Here is a 19,543-nt window from a genome sequence, read left to right on the forward strand (position 1 = left end):
GTTTAGTTCCTAATCTTCCAGGTTTATGTCTACTATATTTATTGCAAAGAAAAAAAATGCAGGAAAATAATTCTAAATATCAAGTAGTCACCATAGTTTGAACTTGTTCTCCACAAGGTCTTTCTTTTTCACCATGGTCCTTATTTCCCGTTGTAGCTACCTCCCAGCGGAATTAAGAATAAGATCATGTAGAGGTGGGGATTGGGTGAAATTCTATTTAGCACTGGCAATGTTCTTAGTCCAATGAATGAATGAATTGGTGAAAGTTGGAATATTATTTTGACGTTTTTATCCCCAGAATTTTCAGCTGTCAATGTTCAATAATATGATAATTTCACTTCATTTTTCATTGTATATGCTCGGACTCAACGAAAAAGTTATAGGAGAACAGCATTACAAACCTGGATTAGATAGCTTTAAATCAATGAATTAGGTCGTCTACAATGTCTGGCTTGATCTCCCGGAGTCTCGGAATATTGCATATTTGATTAGCCAAGTCACCGGTGACACGATCCATGTATAGTATGTAGAGCCCATTTCTGCTTTCCAAGAGTTCTAAAGCTTTCTTTGCATGTAGAATGGATATCATTCCCTCTTCAAAGAGCACTGCAAATCATTTTGGAGAACAATTAGAGGGGAAAATACTTGATGCAAAACATATTTCCTACAAATAATTTTGGAGAAATATTAAATGGAGTACTTCTATTATTACTTTTAAGTAGGTTTAAGAGTTTCAATATCATTTATTAAAAGCAAACATCATAGAAATTAGAAATGTATGATATTGTGTAAGACCATGACCACGTTAGGGAAATAATAGTAAGGCCAGGGCATATTAGAAATTACCTAGTAAGGTTGTTAGTGCTTTTAGTTATAAAATGTGGGGTGGGTTCAGGAGTGAAATTTTGCAGTATTTTCTGTGAGAAATATTGGTAGAGAGTAGCCCTCTCAAGGGAGTATATCATATTATAGTTTTTTCAATGATATTGCAATATGAATCTATCATGTAGTTTTCTGTGTTATTCTCTCCAAACAACCTTGTTCATAACTTCATCATTTTGTAAAAGTTGAAAGCAATGTCGAAGAAAAGAACAGAAAGTCTGTAAGGAAAAAAAAATGCTTACGGCTGTCGAAGTTTTCATCCTTTGACCACATCTGTAAGTAGTCTGATATCAGAAGCTCAATAAGTTGAATCCTGTTTACCATTAAAATTTTCCAAGTCATGGTGTAGGACAAGTTACTCAAAATAACAAATCCATTAGAGGTTTGACAATCAAATTGGCTCTATGGATGGAACCTCCCGGTGATATTAAACGCGTTCTCAAAACATGAAACAAACAGACACGTTTGAAGTGAATCTGAATCCCATTAAATTCCATTTGTCAGTATTATTACTTTTTAAACTGAAGCACGTTCTTTTAGGTTGTTGAAAATTTTCTAGTGCCTGGTTTATGAATTTACGCAACTTGTGATTATAAAGTTAAGCTAGCAAAGGGCACTAAATTTTACGAGTTTCCTACATCGTGAGGTATACAAATTACAAACAGAAACCATTAAAATTTACATTTCCCTACTTCTAAGTTATCCTAATTCGGACTAGAGAAGAACCATAAAAAAAGATTAGAAAGTTTACAGAGTACTTACATTAGGAACAAATATTCATGTAAGCTGGGAAAATTGTCATCGAACGGATCCATGAACAGCAAGCTCTCTCCCGCTGCAGAAATTCTTTGAGACACAGAAACTATTGCACGTTGCCCGATGTACGTTTCACGTCCGAGCTCCCGGATTAGATGCTGTGTATAAAATTGGACATCGGAGGCAGAGTCTTCTAATTCTGAATCGAGAACAAGTGAAAGCAAGAAAGTATTAAAATAAAAGAATTAATACACCAAATGGCACTATCATTGAGAAAAAGAACGCAAAGCAAATTCACGTTCGTGTAAATGAAACAACCTGAATAGTGAATACGTAATGAAGCAATCTTAATTACAAGAGTTGTAATGACATTGTGATGTACTACAGAAGTAAATGAATTTACCATCTTTCACAGGAGATCGCATCTTTCTGATTAAACGCATAATCAAGCTGCTAATAATTCCTTCAATAAGTTCCACGTACCTTCCTTTTGGTAGAAGATCCTTCAATGAAGCTTCAGGAAAACAATAACATTTCTTTCTAATGTTATACAATACACGATAACTCACAACTAATACATTAGAAGATTTTGTATTGCTAGAGTAAATCATGTTTTTAAGCTGTGTAGATATGATTTTCTAATTAACCAGATCATCAACAACTTGATTAGATTCATAAATCCATCAAATACCAAAAATTGCATCAGAACATATCAATGGGGTTGACCTCCATGACCTTTTATAACTAATTAACCAAACAATAATATCATTATCATATGAATCATCATCTCGCCATTCTGAGCATAGATCATAACCATATATGTTTTTCCCATTTTCATACTTCACATTTGTTGTACTAAGAAAAATATATATGAATCATCACCTAGAATGAAATCAACCGCTTGATGAGCCCAATTTTTAAAGTTGGCCTCCCCTACCTGTATAAAATATCATAGAAAAAAAATCAAGAAAACGATGCATTGTGCAGAATAAATTTAGAAACAAACAATTTTACAAGCGTATACGAATAATAAGAACAGACGCTCTAATTGTTTAACGTAGAAAAACCAAAATAATTAACAAAGTTCAATCCAATAACAGAAATGGCATTCTCATACTGGAGAATAAGTGTCGTAAAGCTCTACAAGAAAATCAACTGAAGCTTGGAGACGCTCAACTTCATCATCTTCATTGAAGTCTGAAATTCAAATAGAAAGGAACAGAATAAAAAGTTAAGCGAGAGAGACAGAAACTCATGCATGATCATAAAGTAGCTAAAAATCCCAAAATATATGTTAAACAGAAGAATTTTTTAGGTTAAACGCCACATATGTCCTAAATTTTCATGAAAATAAGAATTACTTTTGAAATTCGCATTAATGCAATAATAAAATCGATTGGCACAGTTATCGCTGAAAATCGCACTTAACAAAGCGTATTTTAAAGGAGCAATGCCTCTATCAAGCAATAATATACCTAAAACTCGTTTCCGATGAACTGCATCGTCTGATTTTCTCCTCCGTTCCCTATAACGAACTATTTCGACAATTTTCGAAACAATATCAAAATATTGAATACAAAAGTAAGCAAATGAAACCGAAAATGGCGAGGAAATCACCTTGTCTGAGAAATCTCCGGCGTAAAACGTCATTAAACCTGTTATCAGTACCATCTTGGAGCCGCGTAGGGTTCAATTTTCCCAAATTATCAAAGAAAAAGCACTTGCAAGAGGAGTTTTGGGAAAGCAAATCATCATGCGAAGCATCTAAAGTCAAATCATCAGAAACGAACCTAATAAGTTCCGAAGAAAGAAGTAAGGAAGATGAGGAGATTATTATACACAGACCTTCAGCTTGCTTCAGATTTTCTCTAAGCCTAATGAGTTCTTGCTTCCTCTCCTTAGCCTAAAACTTCCACTGATCTTCAATCAAACCACGCAAATAGTGAATGAAAATAAAAAAGAAAGAAGGAGAAGCTAATACAGAGACCTTTCGCTTCCACCGGAGAGCATTGGAATCGGAAGAAAGACTGGAGACGGTTGGAGGATGTTGCTGGTGCTGATTCTGATAAGCTTCGGAGGGTAGAAAAGAACTGGCTATGGCGAGTTTGAGAGACAGATCATCGAGTCCTCCGCTTGCCGCCGGAACTTGGCTTTCGGCCATCGGCAACTGACATTCCCGGAAGAGAAAAACCGAAATGGAGCGCGCTCAAAGCTCAAAGCTCAAAGCTCAGTGGATTGCAGTTATTTTTTTAAGCTCAAATTGAAACGTTCATGGCGACAAATACAATCGATTTTGCACTTCCTTCACGTTGGTTTTATATACGGATGACTAAAGCTTTTGAAAAATGACATTTCATCACCTCTTTTATAACAAAAAAATTTCAGGCCTTTGGCAACAATCTCAAAACAAAACAAAAATTGTAAATAAAATATTTTTTTAATAAAAATGTTTAAATGTGATTGAAACATAAAACTAATTTTATTTAGAAACATTTTCAAATCTAAACCAAATCAAATATAAATAAATAGTTATAAAATATAACATAAATAAATAGTTATAAAATATAACAAAATTTTGTAAATACTTTTACATGTTCAATAGTTTTGGATAATTTTTGTTTTACAACAAATTATTGTTAATTTATTTATAAATATATTTTTTTGTTAAATATTTTGATTAAGTTACAAACTAGTCTATAGATAAAGTTCAATCTTTAGCGTTTGATAAAACCTGATAATTGTTCTTATAATTTGAAAAAACTTTGTAAATAGTCCGTATAAACGGGACTATCGTTTAAGATTTTATGAAACTAAAAAAACTAAAATCACAAAGACTAAATTGTGTCTTTTTAAAACCAAAGAGAATAAGTTTATTATTTAATTTGAAAAATCTATATAATTACTATTTTGTAATTTTGTATAATTTGTAATACAACAATAATACAAATTATATTAAAAACTCAATTGAGTTTATAACCTATCTTATCAAATTTTTAAACATATGTATTTAATGTAATTCTATATTTAAAAGGTAAAATTCAAATTCTAAATACAATAAAAAAGATGTTTTCAAAATTTGCACTATTTAGATATGAAGCAGTTATTAAAAACATAATTTACATTATCTATCAAGATAAATTGAGTAAATATGAAAACATGAAACAAAATTCAAATTTTCTCGATAATTTTTTTCAACTTTTGTCTATATTTTTTTTCATGCACTTCTTAGTTCCGACTCACTTTCTAGTTTTAGTTAGATTTTTTTCTTTATCATTTACTTTTGTATCAAATTCTCAAATATTTGATTTATGAAAATATTTTATTTTATTTTTGTCACAAACTATATCACAACATTGTTGACGGAAAAAACTCATTGTTACTATCATTACAAAATATAAAGAAAGAAATGTCGTCGTCGTTATAGATAAAATTCAAAGGAATTATAAACATATTATTTTGAGGTCAAACGACATTTTGTCCTAATTTTTAGGCTATCTATTGAAAAGGCGTTGCAAGTTATTTTAGATTAAAATATCATTTAGGTCTTTAATACTCTAAAAATAGTTCTCCTACCTTTAATAAATCTTAAATTTAAATCTTAGATTCTATTTTATTTTTTTATTATTAAAACTAATTAAACAATCACAATAGTTTTCACGCAAAGAAACACAATATATGAATATTTTGTAAAAATGCTAATAAAAAATAAAAAATCTAAAATAAACTAAGTAGTTTTTTCAAGAATAATAAAATATACAAACTATTTACGCTCTAGAACAAAAATCCACTAAATGAAAAAACTCATTACACTTATTTTGCAAGGTGTAAATAGTTTGTCTATTTTGTCATTTTTTATAATTCTCTATAAACCAATGGTAGGAACTAAAATCAACGAGGACTAAAACTTAACAAACTCTAGAACATAGGAACCAAAATAATATTAGCTCGAGGGAGACAAACTACCTAATTCTATCGCAAGAACGTATAATTTCCAATAAAACTACCATACTAGTTAGTTGTTAGTTCAACGTTCAAATCAACTCACCATCCTCCAAGGCATTAAAAACTACGGTCAGAGCAAAGGATGGTTATATGAATTGATGTTTTCTAAAGAATTAGTAACACATCTGATTTCTAAACATTCCACTAAAAAAATAGAACGAACAACAGTTTGATGCATAAGATTAAACAAAAACATTATACATTTAATCTCTCAAATTTTCTCTATGGTAGAAGAAGATTTAGAATGTTGCAACTAACCCATCTATTTTTGGCGAAAGCTTGACTAAACACTGGCAGAAACTCCATTAACTGCAGGTTTATCTTTTTTCTTGGGAGGTTCTTGAGCCTTTTGAAGAACAGCCTTGTTAGGGACTAGAACAATAAATATATTCCTGTCTCTGAAGTTCTTGGCCTCTTCAGTTGCAAGCTGTGTATAATAAAATAACGAGAACGTCAATGGGGAAGAGAGATAAATAAAGAGAAGGTAAGACTTGGTTTCAGGTATTAACCCAAAGCACGGATATGGGATAAAGAGAGATTAGCAGACACAAATAGGAAAGAAACAAGACAAACAAGCAATATGATCACAATGTTTTAGGTTCTAAGCATTCTTTTAAAAAAAATGGTTCTATAAAACAACCATTATTTGCAGTATTGAGTAACAAGACCACAATAAGGGACAATGGGCAATCATTTTCTCTAGTATTGCCGTGATGAACAGATATTGAAGTCGAGACAAAATTGATACAACATAAATACCTCCCCAACTTCTTCCTGGAAACGTCTGATGAGCTCAATTGCTATGTTTCTGAACTCATTTTCACGACCTTTCAGGTTCACTATAACTTTAACCTACAATATTCGATAAAAGACTTCCAAAGTGATTCAGACGAACTATTACGATATATCTGGATGCATGAAAAGAAGATGAAAGATATAGAAGATGTGATAAGAAACCTTGTCACCGTCTTTTAAAAATTTCTTCGCAGCTTTCAAACGGACAGAGTAATCATGTTGGTCGATGTTATAACTGTGCAACAATAATAACAACCAGAAGGTCGAGATTGAGAAAAGGAACATGTGCATAAATGTTTCTGAAAGAGCAGACAAAGGCCTCTCATGTCTCTTTGCTTTTGCAGGCTGGGTGATTATTGATCTTAGACGCCACAAGTTCAAGTGGCTTTAAGTCGAGAAAAAGAAGAAAAAAAAAAGGAAACCTCCAGAGAGAAAAGAGACAGAGAGATGAAGGAATGTGTTACCCCATTTTAAGCTCTTTCAAATCCATGCGAGTTGCTAACATTCAAAACCACACTTTGTCAGTATCTTTCCACAAATCTGAAAGATTTGTGTACCAAAGAAAATATGCAGACTCTATTAAAAAAGAGATTCACCAGCACTTTTCTTCTGTTGTCCTCTTTTCTTTTTTTGCAGTTCATACCTATATTTACTGAGAAACAAAAGACGGGAAAAGAAAATTCTCAACATAAAAGTAACAAAATAGTAATAAGGAAAAAAAAAAGTGGCCTTCCAATTCTCCCAGTGAAAACAACATAACAATCATCCTATTTCATTATGTCACCGTTATACTGCACCATATTTCCATACTTTCTCGGAAACATTTAATTAAAAGTAAAGTATTAATGTAAAAATATATCATCACAACATGTTTAACATAAGAATTGAAATTAATCATAAAAGTTGATCACATTGGCATTGAACTCAAGCAAAATACAACCTTATCCACAAGCATAGAGGGAATGGGGAAACCAGAGAGAGAAAGTGGCATACTTGTAATCCATTATTCTAACAACTGGAGGATCTGCATCAGGGGATACTACAACCTGAACGGAATAAAAAGAATTAGCTAAACCTTACATAAAGCAACGAAAATATTAGGATTCCAGGAAAAATATTAGCCCCCGACCTTCTTTATCCAAGTTAAGAAGTAAAAAACAGAATGTGAAATGAGCATCGTTTATTGCACCAGGAGCATCCAGACAACCCAAAGGTTCTAAGAAATTTTTAATCATATATCTTAATAATAAGGCATTATCCAGCATTTATCCAAGTCTCGTGTTGACAAATAGGAGAAGGAAATTACAATTTTATATCAGAGCAAACAGTAAAATTGGCCTAATGCACAGCTGTGAAATGAAATCCATTCACTATGCGATGGTTCTTCTAGCTATGGATGAAAGGCTATAGCTTATATCTATAATTTTTCGAATAGTTTATTATTATATGCTTTTAATTCCATTTTTTAGTAAAAGAAATATGAACTATACAATGTTTCCTCAAAAGGCGATTAAATTTTGGTGCAAGGTTCTTTGGAATTCATAGACAAACCATTATTTTAACAACAAACGATGCAAGAAGACATACCAAATCAAGTTCAGCATCTTCAGCCATTTGAATGGCTTGGGCCTTCGACACAACTCCAACCTATTCATTATAAGAACATGAACGTTTCAAACTACCACACCTAGCATACAAGTATTGCATTGTAGCAAAAGGAAACAGACAAACACACACACACACACATATATATTTCCCAAAGCACAAACCATACACCTACCATATTCTGTTCAGCATCGATAAGCCTCACATTAATTGACCTATACAAATAAATCACAAAAAACGCAACCAAACAATTAAGAACTCCAAATATATAAAAAAAATCCATAAATCATACTAGTACAAGTACAGGACACAAACTTGATGGCGGAAATATCGAGACCAATTTCATCGTTAGAGCGCTTAGAATCAGGCGGTCCAGAAGATCGAGGAGCGCCGCCGAGTCGAGCAAATACAGAAGTACGAATAGGAGAGGAAACGGGAGAGGAAAAGAGGAGACGTAGAGAGTTGGATTTGTGAAGGCGGAATTTGAAGGCATTGGAATTAGAGGAGGAGATGGGAAGAGAGGGGAATGAAGTTCGGAAGGGAGTAGTGGAAGAGGAGGATGTTGGGGGAGGTGCGGCGGAGGAGGAGGAGGTGGTGGTGGCAGCGGCGGAGGATTGGGATAAGAGAGATTTGAAAGGGAAACTGCCGGAGAGCCCAGCCATAGCTTTGAGCTGTGGAGGGGGCAGTGGTGGGAGGGAGTTTGGGGATTCTTTTTTAATTAATTTTTAAGAAAAAAGAAAAGGAAAAATCTTATCCACAATAGTTTTTGAGTTTTGGAGTCGACTCATCACTCCAACTCCATATTCCTTCTTTCGTTTTTCATTGGAAGATCTTAGATACTGCTTTTTATTTAACTTCTCTTTTTTAAATATTGAAATCTTTCTACTTAATAACTAAATTGCTCATTTTGCCTTCACTTTCACTTTACTCCAGGTTTGAGCTTACTCTCTATTACATATTTTAAAAGTTTAGAAACCAAATAAATACATAATTAGTTGCCTTAGGTCATATGTCATTCTAATGCCACATTTATTAAACGTGTGTTCACATAAAAGTTTAAATTAAGGTCTCACATTTATTAAACTTGTGTTCACATCAAAGTTTAAATTAAGGTCATGTTTGGTAACCATTTCGCTTTTTTCTATATATATAATAATTAAGTCCATTTTTTGTTTTCTAGTTTATTTTTTAAACTATTTGTAAAATGTAGATAACAAAAGACGAAGTTGGAATTGAAAATAATGTTATAGACTTAATTTAAATTGGCAAAATAGTTACTAATCCAAGCCTAAACCAAACATACCATTTTATAAGTTTCATTTAACTTTTACTTAAACAAGGAAGAGCCAAACAAACCCAAAAAACTAAGTAATATACAGATACTACTAAGTTTGAGTTCAATGAAAATGACAAAAACATTGTTTAATCTTCATAGTTCATATTAACTTCTAAATCCCTAACAAAGGAATCTTAAAAACAAGTAAGCAAACCTGGAAAAAAGAGAAGAAAGAAAATCAAAGCCTTCCATACATTTGACCATGATTGGTGTCAAAAAGCAACTTCCAAGAGACCTCACTTTGTGTAGCTAAAATCTACCATAAATTTACATCTCATTATTTTCATTTCTCAACTGAGGTATCACGAATACCTCGTTCAGGTATCCATCGACAACGACACTTGCTCTCAAAGGTAAAGAAAGAAAAGGAATAGAGAGATAAACAAAAAGAAGCTGTCCTAAACTCATACAAATGGAATAATTTACCACCTTCGGTTTCATTTGCACTGTTAACACTCTTTTTGGATGGATGCTGCTTTTGGAATGACCTGCATTTTCTTTCCAATATATATATATATACTTTATATGTAATATATATTTATATAAAAAAATAAATAATCAAATTTACATTTAAGATGGAGAAGCAAATACAAGTGGCATTTTTGGAGAGAAAAAGAGGAAGTAGGTATATTGTTGTTAGCTTGGTTGGTGAGAGGTTATGAAGGTGGTGCGGTAGTTATACTGATGGGGAAGAAGATTGAGAGTTGTGTTTTCCAAAGCTTGTTTCATTTGTATGAGATGTGTTCTAAGACTGTACTCTTCTACCTGTTGACAACACAAAAAATTTGGTCATTTCTTTTTTGATCTAAATGGAAGAGTTTGTTAGATCCTAATAAGAACACTAAAAGATAGATTTATGTTGCAAAATTACGGTATCGATGAATAAACTACAGCATAACATAGTATTTGGAAAGGACTACTATCTCCTAAACTTTCCACTTGACATTATTAACCAAATCCTTCACACCTTGCTCTCCCAACGTCGCTCTCTATTTATAACTCAAGTCCTAACAAGTTTACTAGCTGTATAATAATACGTCCCTTCTAATAAACATACTGCTAACTAGGGGTCTAGCAGGGTTGTTGTAGAACCAATGGATGGATTGTTTGGAACTTTACTTCAAAAACAGTTATCTAGTTTTTATCTCAAAAGAAGCTTTCAAGAATAATGTTTGAATCATCCGTGAGAAGTAAAGAATATTGTGTGCTTTAGAACTCAAGGGCACCATTGTACAACTACAAAATAAATCATGTTCAAGTATGGTTGTTAAAGAATATCACGTTAAGGAAACGACTTTAAAAAGAACAGTCACTGAATTACTGTTTCAATTTATTTTCCAAAAAAAAGTTGTTCTTTGAGAATAATTGTGCCACATAGCATTTTGTTCTTGGACTCATTTTTTCAATATCCAATCTACCTCTGGATTATAAAAAACACGTTCGAAAAACATTTTCGTTCAAGGATTTAAAATTCAAAGAAAAAGTCCACGAAATTTGTGCATGAATAATTCAAAACCAGGATTCTGACAGAACAAACTTTCCATTTTCGTGCCTTTCAGCAACTAACACAATTAAGAAAATCAACTAAGCATCAACAATGCCTATATTCATACATCAGATATCCAAAAACATTTTCTAAGACACCTGCCAAAAACAATTAGCATTCAAAGAGGTGAATTTTTCATACAGTGTGATCCTATTTGTTATTTCATCTTGATTTACTAATCTCATGCAAATTTATGATTTACATTAAAATTTTCAAATCTACAAAATTAACGGTATGTTTTATGTGGCTTGTGAAGGAACTTCAAGTGAGATGTGTGGGATAAATTGGCCTTCCTAATTCTAAGAGCATGAGAATGTTGCTCTCACCTGCATTGCTGTTGTTGATGCCAGCAATGATTCACATTCATCTAACATTGCTTTCTCTTGCGAAGCTACAACCGCGAGTTCTGTAACCAACCCATTCATGCTCTCCACCTAAAACACAGAAGATATATTGTTAGAAAATGGAGCCTCAGACAACATGTATTTCAAACTGACAGTAAAATTTAATCTTTGCAGAAATGTGCTCAACTCAAGGACTAAAGAGTAATTACTCAATCTCTAAGAGAGCATCAGACATCGACTGAAGTAAATCATTGGATGACTGAAACAACTAAAATGAAGTTTTTTTTTAATGTTAAACATATGGTGATACGGCCTAAGATATAGTGTGTGAGTGTAGCAAATGTTGAAACATTTGAGGTAAGGATTCTAGCCAATACTGAAAACTAGATAACTCAACAATTTAAGATAAACTTAAAAGTGAAAACTGATGCCCCAAACTATCAACCAATACTGGCCACAATAAATAAAAACAAATAGGGTTAGAGCTTAAAAAATACTGATCAACCAGCTATTCTTAAATTTTTAATCTTAAAACTTTCAAATCTGTTTTTGTTTTGGGCCTGAACTTTTAAACTGGTTTAGAGCTTAAAAAATCTTATCTAAAATATCTTTAGTCCCTCAACTATCGAAAAACAATCATTTTTGTGCCTGTTTTTATTTGGTTTTTAATAAATTAATGGTGTGACTTGTGAATTCAAGTCACATAGGTTAGACTCGAGTCTTAGACAAGTGGAAATTAAATGGAAAAATAGCACAAAGGTCAAAATAGACCAAACGTAAAGTTCATGTACAGAACGAAAAATTTGAAAGTTTTGCCTTATCTTTTTGGGTAAGAAACAGTTTCATTGATAAATGAAATACCTAAAGAGTGCAACAGTTCGTCCACATAAAGATATACAAGAAGAAACTAATTGGAAACCCCTAGCAAATGATAAAGAAACCAAAACCAAAAGGATGGGAAAGACCAAAGAAAAAAACCAGAAGATGAAAGATGGATTAACAATGTAAGATGCCATCAATTAAAGAGAAAATCCAAACAGAATGTTAGGACAACAACCCCCGAATATCTCCACAATGGTATGATATTGTCTACTTTGGGTATACAACCTCATGGCTTTGCTTTTGGTATCATCCTATAATGGAGATAGTTGTCCTTATTTATATACCCACGATCATCCCCTTATCTAACCGATGCGGGACTTTAGTTGGATTGTTCAAAAGAATAATCTCAATCTGATAAATTACAAAAAGCTCGATTCACTGACGTTCAGAAATAGGCATTAAAGCTATCAATGAAAGGAACATGACATTATCAAACTCCAAATTCCTATCTGTAGCTTTGAAGATTCATTCATAACATAGTGAACCAATAATAGAATCAAGAATGTCTCTACCGCACATGTAAAAGGAACAGGAGAAAAATTTAATAGAATTATAACTCACAACGTCAAAACAGTCAATTAAAACCTCACCTGCGAAAGCAAGGAGCATATAGAAGATGCCATTACTTGCATCACGTCAAGAGCTGAGCAGATTGCGCCTTTTAATGATTCAACATCTGCCTGCACAAGTAAAAATCTCTACTACATGAGGCTGAAACTAATTCAATGATCGAAATTTGGAAAGCTTTTTATAGCCTGACATACTGTTGCTCCTGTAGTTAGGGGAACTCGAAGAGTGCTTGCTTCAAGATCTAACAATGCACCAGACAACGAATTGATATGGTCTCTCTCAAGTGAATCCCATTCCTCAAGGTATAACATCTGGATTTTCAATATTACAATAGTTTATGTTATATTTTGACAAAAAGAAGAGGTAAACAAAATTTAGAAGGACAAGTTCTCCTACAAGGGAACACAAAAGAACTTACAAAAGACTATCGTTAAAACCAATGAATAAACAAATCAAGAACGAAAAAGAGATCCAAAGGCCTTTAAAGATATTGATCAAAGTAAAAGCATCGAAATATACATATCCTAAACTTCCTGTTTCTCTTTATTTTCCTCTTCTTATTAGCTCTCAACACAGCAGTATTTTCATTGCCTTACATAAAATTAAAGACAGGTCTAAAACATTCTTGTTAGTTGATATTCAGTGTGATTGATCGACAATGTTCCAAAAATAATTAGGTGTTCACTCAAAAGCTTCATCATGTGATCTCAGGTCAGAAGAGAACGCAATATTAGTTAAATTTGTCTTCAAAGCCCACAACTACCTCGACAATTTTGGAGACATATCATAAAAGCATAATATAGCAAGCAATAATCAAATATAAATTAAAAGAATGACAGCAAAATTGAGCTATTACATTAAGAAGTTTGATATATAAGAAGATAGAATTCACAATCTTTTGACAGCTTGATTGAACTAGCTTAGGGCTTTCTCCTGATGTAAATGTCGCATCTATTTAATTTTTACACCCCTACTCATCTTGTTATTCGATGGAGAAGTTTTTTGTAATCCACCCTTGGTGGTTGCTCTTCCTTCCTTTTTCTACATTTTCTTTTATCAATGAAATTTATGTTTCTTCAAAAGAAAAAAAAAAACTTAATATAAATTATGGTATATCAAATTCCGCTGCTATGTTTATGAAGTCCATGGTGGAACGGACAAAATTTATGCTAAACAATGAGACATTCTCTGGACAAATTAAAAGTCAAAAGGTCACATTTTCTTTTATAGCATACGAGTTGAAGAAAGGACTCACTTGATCATTCATAATTTTATTCAGCTTGAGCTCTAGCTTCAGCCTATGGAGATCAATTCTGTTTCTGGTTACTGAATCCCAAATACGTATCATAGCTTTCCAGACATTACATAGCATTCTCTGAGCAACCAGAAAAGGACAAACATGTTAACTAGTCATCCACAGGGAAGTTGTGATACCATTCACAAGTATGAATGCGACACAAAGCACCAATTTGCTGGGTGATCAACATATATGATATTTCAATTTCAAAACAAATAACAGATATGATGTTTCAATTTCAGAACTAATTTACTAACACTTTCTTTTCCACAAAGATTTCCTATAACCAACCGGAGAAAAATAATTGTTTAATACAAAAGAAAATATGGCTCGGAGTTGAATCAATGAAAGCAAAACATATAAATATTTTAGTCACTGACACAAGCTAAACGGCATTTACTGCTCCCTTTATGAAAGTTGGAATAGAAGTGCATCGATACTAAAGTGGAAAAAATATAGAGGATAAAATACGTACTCTATGAGCTAAAAAATAAGCAAGCCCAGCTAAAGGCTACAAAAGTATCACAAGCATCGCAACCTCTAACAGGCAAAATATTCTTTCATTACATCAAAAAGATGAAAGAGCACCAGCTAATTGGTTACATGGCTAAATAAGCAAAATAAAACGTCCATGGAAAATCTCACGCAAAAAACTTCAATCAGATAGATAAGAAAGAAAAGGTTACTGAATTTTACAAATATAAGATGCACACCTCTGCATTTACTTTATTCATGTCAAGTACAGCTTCTGCTCGTGCATTGGAAAATCTCCATTGCATATATCTATTATATAATAGGCGTAGCTGGTGCGCATCTTCAATATAATTAGCACCTTTTTTACCCCTAAAATCTGCAATGAAACTGAGCACCGAAGTTGAGCTGTTGGATTGAATGGAATTAGTTGGCCTGGCTCGAGATGGACTGACACCCCTAGGAGGAGGAGTTGATGGTCTTGGCCGTGTTGGACTTGAACCTCTAGAAACAGAGGCTGATGGCACTGAGGTTCTAATGGGTGAAGGTAGACGGGATACAGGTAACGTCAGAGACTGAGATCTGACAGCTGGTGTTGGTTTTGACCTATCTGGTAAGCTATTAGAAGCAAGCCTAGGAATTCCTGATGCCTGCAATGAACAATCCTCAACTGAATTTGATTCATCTTCCATTCTAAGACCATCATCAAGTGGAAGAATCTTCTTACAATCATTATTAGATCTCTGGAAAAGTTTGTTCATAGAATCAGACGAAGTTCTCCTTAACGAAGATAACCCAATTCCTGGAAGTGGACCACTAGAACTCCGAATTATTTTATCAGTAAGATCCACACTTCGACTTAATGCATTTAATGATACCTTCCCACCAATTCTACTCGGCCACCTCTGCTGATCTACAAGCCGGGGATGCAAGCTATCAATTGGCTTAGAATTCTCCAACTGATCAGAAACATTCTTTCCTTTAAGAGGACTCCTTTTTCTCTCTGGTGTAGGTTTCCTTGAAACCATAGGCGTTTCGATATGCTTGTGAGCAAAATTTGAAGACGGCCTCAATGTCCGATCAGAAGGAGATGCAGGGACTGGCTTTTCCTTCTTACTGACAGGAACAGAAATTATGTCAGACTGGAAAGAGACACTCAAACTCCGCATGGTCGAAGGCCATAAACTTTCCGCCATTCGACCGCCTGCCATCCTTCTTGATGACAATCTCAAATCAGCAGATGTGTCCTGAGTCCGAGTCGATGGACTCGTCGGAGAAGGAGGCGTGGAAGGCCGTTTCCTCTCAGCCGATACGGCTCTTTTCTGCCCCATTTGGGAGGAAGAAAACACAGTTCTTGAGGCATTCGGCGAGGCACAGCGCCGAGGCGTGGAAATGGCTGAGGGAGTAGGTGACTTGTATCTAGAACTAACTTCCCTCGTCCGAGAGCGACGAGTGGCCGATACATTGTTTCTCTCAGCCAGACCCAGTGGAAGTCTCGGAGTCTCGCCTGTTGAACGCTTCCTTATTGAATCTGATTCAAATACATCCATCCACACAATCAAAATCAGACCACATCGATGAAAATCTTCATATCAGAACACATCTGGCGGCCATGGATTTCTTCACACGTCCTGCAATCAACTGAATAATACCAACTGCAAAAAGGGGAGAAAGTTCTCTGCATCATTTCTATCACAGCTGCACAACCAAAAGTGAAAACGGTACAGATTGCTATAGATTATGAAAGCAACGAGTAAACCCCACAAACAAAAAGAAAAGGAAAGAAAAGCATACATCTTTACAGACACCAGATCTAGTTGAATCAAAATTTGGTAATAACAGCAAAATAATGCAAGTGGGTGTTTTCTCTTCAAGAGAACCCTGAATCGAACGAGATCAGGCAATACCAATAAGATCAAGAATGCGTTACAGAACATCTGCTATAATACAATGAGTAGCAGAAAACAGCGAAAACTGCCAGAACGTGAATAGGCAGTTACCGTAGGAGGTTGATTTTGGTGGTAAACCACATTTAGCGGTTATGGTGTAGGGGTCCCCTTAGAACTTGAGGGAGACCAGGGCAAGTGGGTTATAGTCTCTTGAGTCATGAGTGGTGGAAGTGTAAGATAAGACTAAACACTTTAGAGGGAGTTCAGTGTAAAAGACTTCAAAAAATAGTTTCCAGCCCATAAGTTCTCTCACGGGAAGGCCAAGGTCAGATGGGTTGGACATATGTTTCGCTTAACCGCTACAGTCTAATGCCTACTCATCTTCTTCTTTCTACACTTTTTTTCACGAAGAAATGACAACAACTTCAAAACTGGCAAAACATAAAAATAAAATATAAATAAAAAAAAACTCCGTGTCTCTATCTCTTTCAGCCCTTGTATAAAAATTGGGTAAAAACAAGGTTCTATCTAACTACTTCACCTTTATGACTGACCAATTTTTAGCTACATTGATTTTCCTCTTGGAACCATAAACTTGACGACAGTAATTTATGAAACACCTGATTCTAATTTAGAAAAATAGTTATGAAAATCAAATATAAAGAGACAAGGTCCAAAAATCTCTCAATTCATAAAACTTCTAAAATCTATGAGACATCTATCTCGGGGTGAAATAAATAAATATATATGGGTTATGAACTTAAACTCTTCCCTTATCAATTTGTCTCTATGTCCAAGCTAACAGACAATTCGGCAGATAAAATAAAATAACACAATTGTTTGTATTCACGAAGTTAAACTATGTATGATTATTATAATGGTAGAACTTCGAGGTACTGATGTTCGGGGAAATGAGGGCCAATGTGCAGAAGAAATTTCCCATCCCCATGAGTTCAATAAGATTTTCAAAACAAAATCCGAAAAAAGATGAAAACAACGCAGTAAAATTAGTTACATAGAGTTTTATAAAAGATAGTTCTAACGAGAATGCTGTCTGAGCTTGATTAAGATTTGTTAAACGCACAACAAAAGAAAGGGAAAAATTGGGAACAATTTACTGGAAAGAAATTCTGAGAGATAAATCAGATGTGAGTGATCTGTAATTTGACTGTAACAAGTTGTCTTTGATAAAGTAGACAAACTCTGGTTGAACTACTGTTCATTACGATCTCTCTGCAGGAAAAAGTTAAAGAAATCTCAGAGAAAACTTGAAGTGAGAGACAGAGTTCGTCCAACTCCAAAAACATTCAGAATCTCTTTACTAAAAAACAATGTAATCGACGGTGAGTACGATTAACAAACCGTCTTAAATTAAAACTTTTCCACTCTGTCCTTTTCCTCATTCGGTGATCCACTAAAACAGGACCAAGTAGATAAAGCAACTTTCCTCTTTCAATTACAAAATTCACGAATGCCTAAACTCCGACAAAATTTCAATCTCTTATAACCAAACAAAAAAAATCCAGAATTCCTAAAATTTTCAACAACCAAAATTATCAATCAATTCACTCAAGAATTTCCAAGAAAAACACAAACACAAACACAACCAGAAATCAAAATTCAGAAAGCGAATGAGAAAAGATTATTCCTACCTAAGAACTCAAGCTCCTTTAAACTCATCGCTTTCACTGCACACAACGAATCAACCAAGATTTATGGTAACGAAAATCAAAATCGCCTCGATCTCCTGAGGAATTCAACCAACCAAACGCAGGTAAAACAAATCGTGGGAGAGACAGAAACTGACAGCAAAATTATTGCTGGCCGGAAAATCTCGGGAGAGAAATTGGAATTCGGCAGTGGTGGAGGGAGAGTGAAAGTAAATCAACGAAATTAACGTAAAAGTTCATGAAATTTATTGGTAAGAAATGAATTAAGAGATTGATGGGAGAAAGGTAAACAAGAATTAATTAATTAATTGATTGATCAATTAACTAATTAATCAATTAATTAATTATAATTATAAAGAAGAAGAAGGAAGAAGAAAGAAAGAAAGAAAGAAAGAAAGAGAGAAAGAAAAAAAACGGTTTCCGTTGGGAATTTTAACGCGGCGAGGGACCCGCCGGTGGTCGTTGTTTTGGCGCCACCAACTTTTTCTTTTCTCAACCCAAATTTTGGAATTTATTATCATTTTTGTGAGTAATTAAATTAAAGGTAAAATTATACCAAAAAAAGAAAAAGAAAAAACCATTCTAAATAAATTTCAATTATGGCCCTAAATTTGGGAAGTTTTCACCTTTATTTTAAATTTTGGGTAAGTCGTGGATTTTGAGTTAAATTATATTTGTTTTTCTCAAAATTTGTTTAGCTAACATTATTTAAATTTTTCACCTTAAGAAATAATACTTATTTTCAAATTTTCAAAACGTTACAATTATACCATTAATTGAGTTTTGTTTTAATTTGATCATTTATACTTTTAACGTTAAGGTCGAAATTTGTTAGTATACTCTAAAATGTAATGGATTTTTTTACCTCTTTCGTACTTTTAAAAATAATTATTTAAATTTAAAAAGAAAAAAAATACTACACTACACAAAATTCATGTTATACAAATAACTCAACTAAATTATTTGTAAGAAATAGTAATTTCGAATGAAAACAAAGATGAAATTAGCAAAATATTGAAGTTTATAATGGAAGATTGTAATATTTAAAGAATAATTAGAAACAAATAAAAGAAAACTTTATGTAAAACAATATCAACATCAAAATGATAGATAGACCAATGATAATTAAGGGAAATAGAATTGGTAAATGATGGTCATGAGTGGTGATTAATTTGTTTTCTAAGTAATGGGGGAAAATAGTAAACATCATTTTTCACACACAAAAAAAAAAATCAACCCATCATTTATTTTTTAAAATTATAAATGTTATTTTATTCTAAATTTAAATTTTAAATTTCTTCCAAAAGCTTTATAATTTTTCTTTCTTAAAACTTTAATATCAACGTTATCTAAGTTAGAATCAAAATTGACGACTTAGGTAGAGTTTTGACCATTCTAAGTTCGTTGGAACTTCAAATAAATAAGTATATCAGTCTAAATATATATCAATTAATTATATATAATAAAATTCAATGTTAGAAATTTTTTTGAGATCATT

General features: G+C 33.3%; 3 protein-coding genes across 8 annotated transcripts; all 3 read right to left on the reverse strand.

Annotated features, from left to right (window-relative positions):
- Positions 1-201: 201 nt before the first annotated feature.
- LOC101215052 (protein MULTIPOLAR SPINDLE 1) lies at positions 202-3,988 on the reverse strand. Its single transcript, XM_011650595.2, has 10 exons — positions 3,626-3,988; positions 3,484-3,541; positions 3,256-3,402; positions 3,114-3,173; positions 2,756-2,835; positions 2,521-2,575; positions 2,042-2,152; positions 1,645-1,837; positions 1,125-1,195; positions 202-606 (listed from the first exon to the last, which is right to left on the reverse strand). Exons 1-10 carry the CDS (start codon positions 3,797-3,799, stop codon positions 422-424), a joined length of 1,134 nt encoding a protein of 377 aa, XP_011648897.1. The 5' UTR covers positions 3,800-3,988; the 3' UTR covers positions 202-421.
- Positions 3,989-5,705: 1,717 nt separating this feature from the next.
- LOC101218472 (translation initiation factor IF3-4, chloroplastic) lies at positions 5,706-8,813 on the reverse strand. The gene is made up of 9 exons (XM_004144678.3): positions 8,356-8,813; positions 8,216-8,255; positions 8,023-8,082; positions 7,429-7,481; positions 7,032-7,087; positions 6,900-6,933; positions 6,598-6,670; positions 6,400-6,492; positions 5,706-6,067 (listed from the first exon to the last, which is right to left on the reverse strand). The coding sequence occupies exons 1-9, from the start codon at positions 8,700-8,702 to the stop codon at positions 5,924-5,926; spliced, it is 900 nt and encodes a 299-aa protein (XP_004144726.1). The 5' UTR covers positions 8,703-8,813; the 3' UTR covers positions 5,706-5,923.
- Positions 8,814-9,458: 645 nt separating this feature from the next.
- LOC101214813 (AUGMIN subunit 8) lies at positions 9,459-18,316 on the reverse strand. Of its 6 annotated transcripts, none has more exons than XM_011650597.2 (7): positions 16,281-16,810; positions 14,729-16,184; positions 13,974-14,093; positions 12,913-13,029; positions 12,739-12,828; positions 11,249-11,356; positions 9,459-10,141 (listed from the first exon to the last, which is right to left on the reverse strand). In XM_011650597.2, exons 2-7 carry the CDS (start codon positions 16,034-16,036, stop codon positions 10,013-10,015), a joined length of 1,872 nt encoding a protein of 623 aa, XP_011648899.1. In that variant the 5' UTR covers positions 16,037-16,184; positions 16,281-16,810; the 3' UTR covers positions 9,459-10,012. The 6 variants fall into 6 exon arrangements, with proteins under 6 accessions (XP_011648899.1, XP_011648900.1, XP_031736818.1 ...); XM_011650598.2 differs by lacking the exon at positions 16,281-16,810 and adding an exon at positions 18,028-18,316 and having other exon boundaries at positions 9,920-10,141; positions 14,729-16,141; XM_031880958.1 differs by lacking the exon at positions 16,281-16,810 and adding an exon at positions 18,028-18,316 and having other exon boundaries at positions 9,920-10,141.
- Between the last annotated feature and the right edge of the window lie 1,227 nt (positions 18,317-19,543).

The sequence above is a fragment of the Cucumis sativus genome, chromosome 2 (genome assembly GCF_000004075.3).
Source record: "Cucumis sativus cultivar 9930 chromosome 2, Cucumber_9930_V3, whole genome shotgun sequence".
NCBI classification, from domain to species: Eukaryota; Viridiplantae; Streptophyta; class Magnoliopsida; order Cucurbitales; family Cucurbitaceae; genus Cucumis; species Cucumis sativus.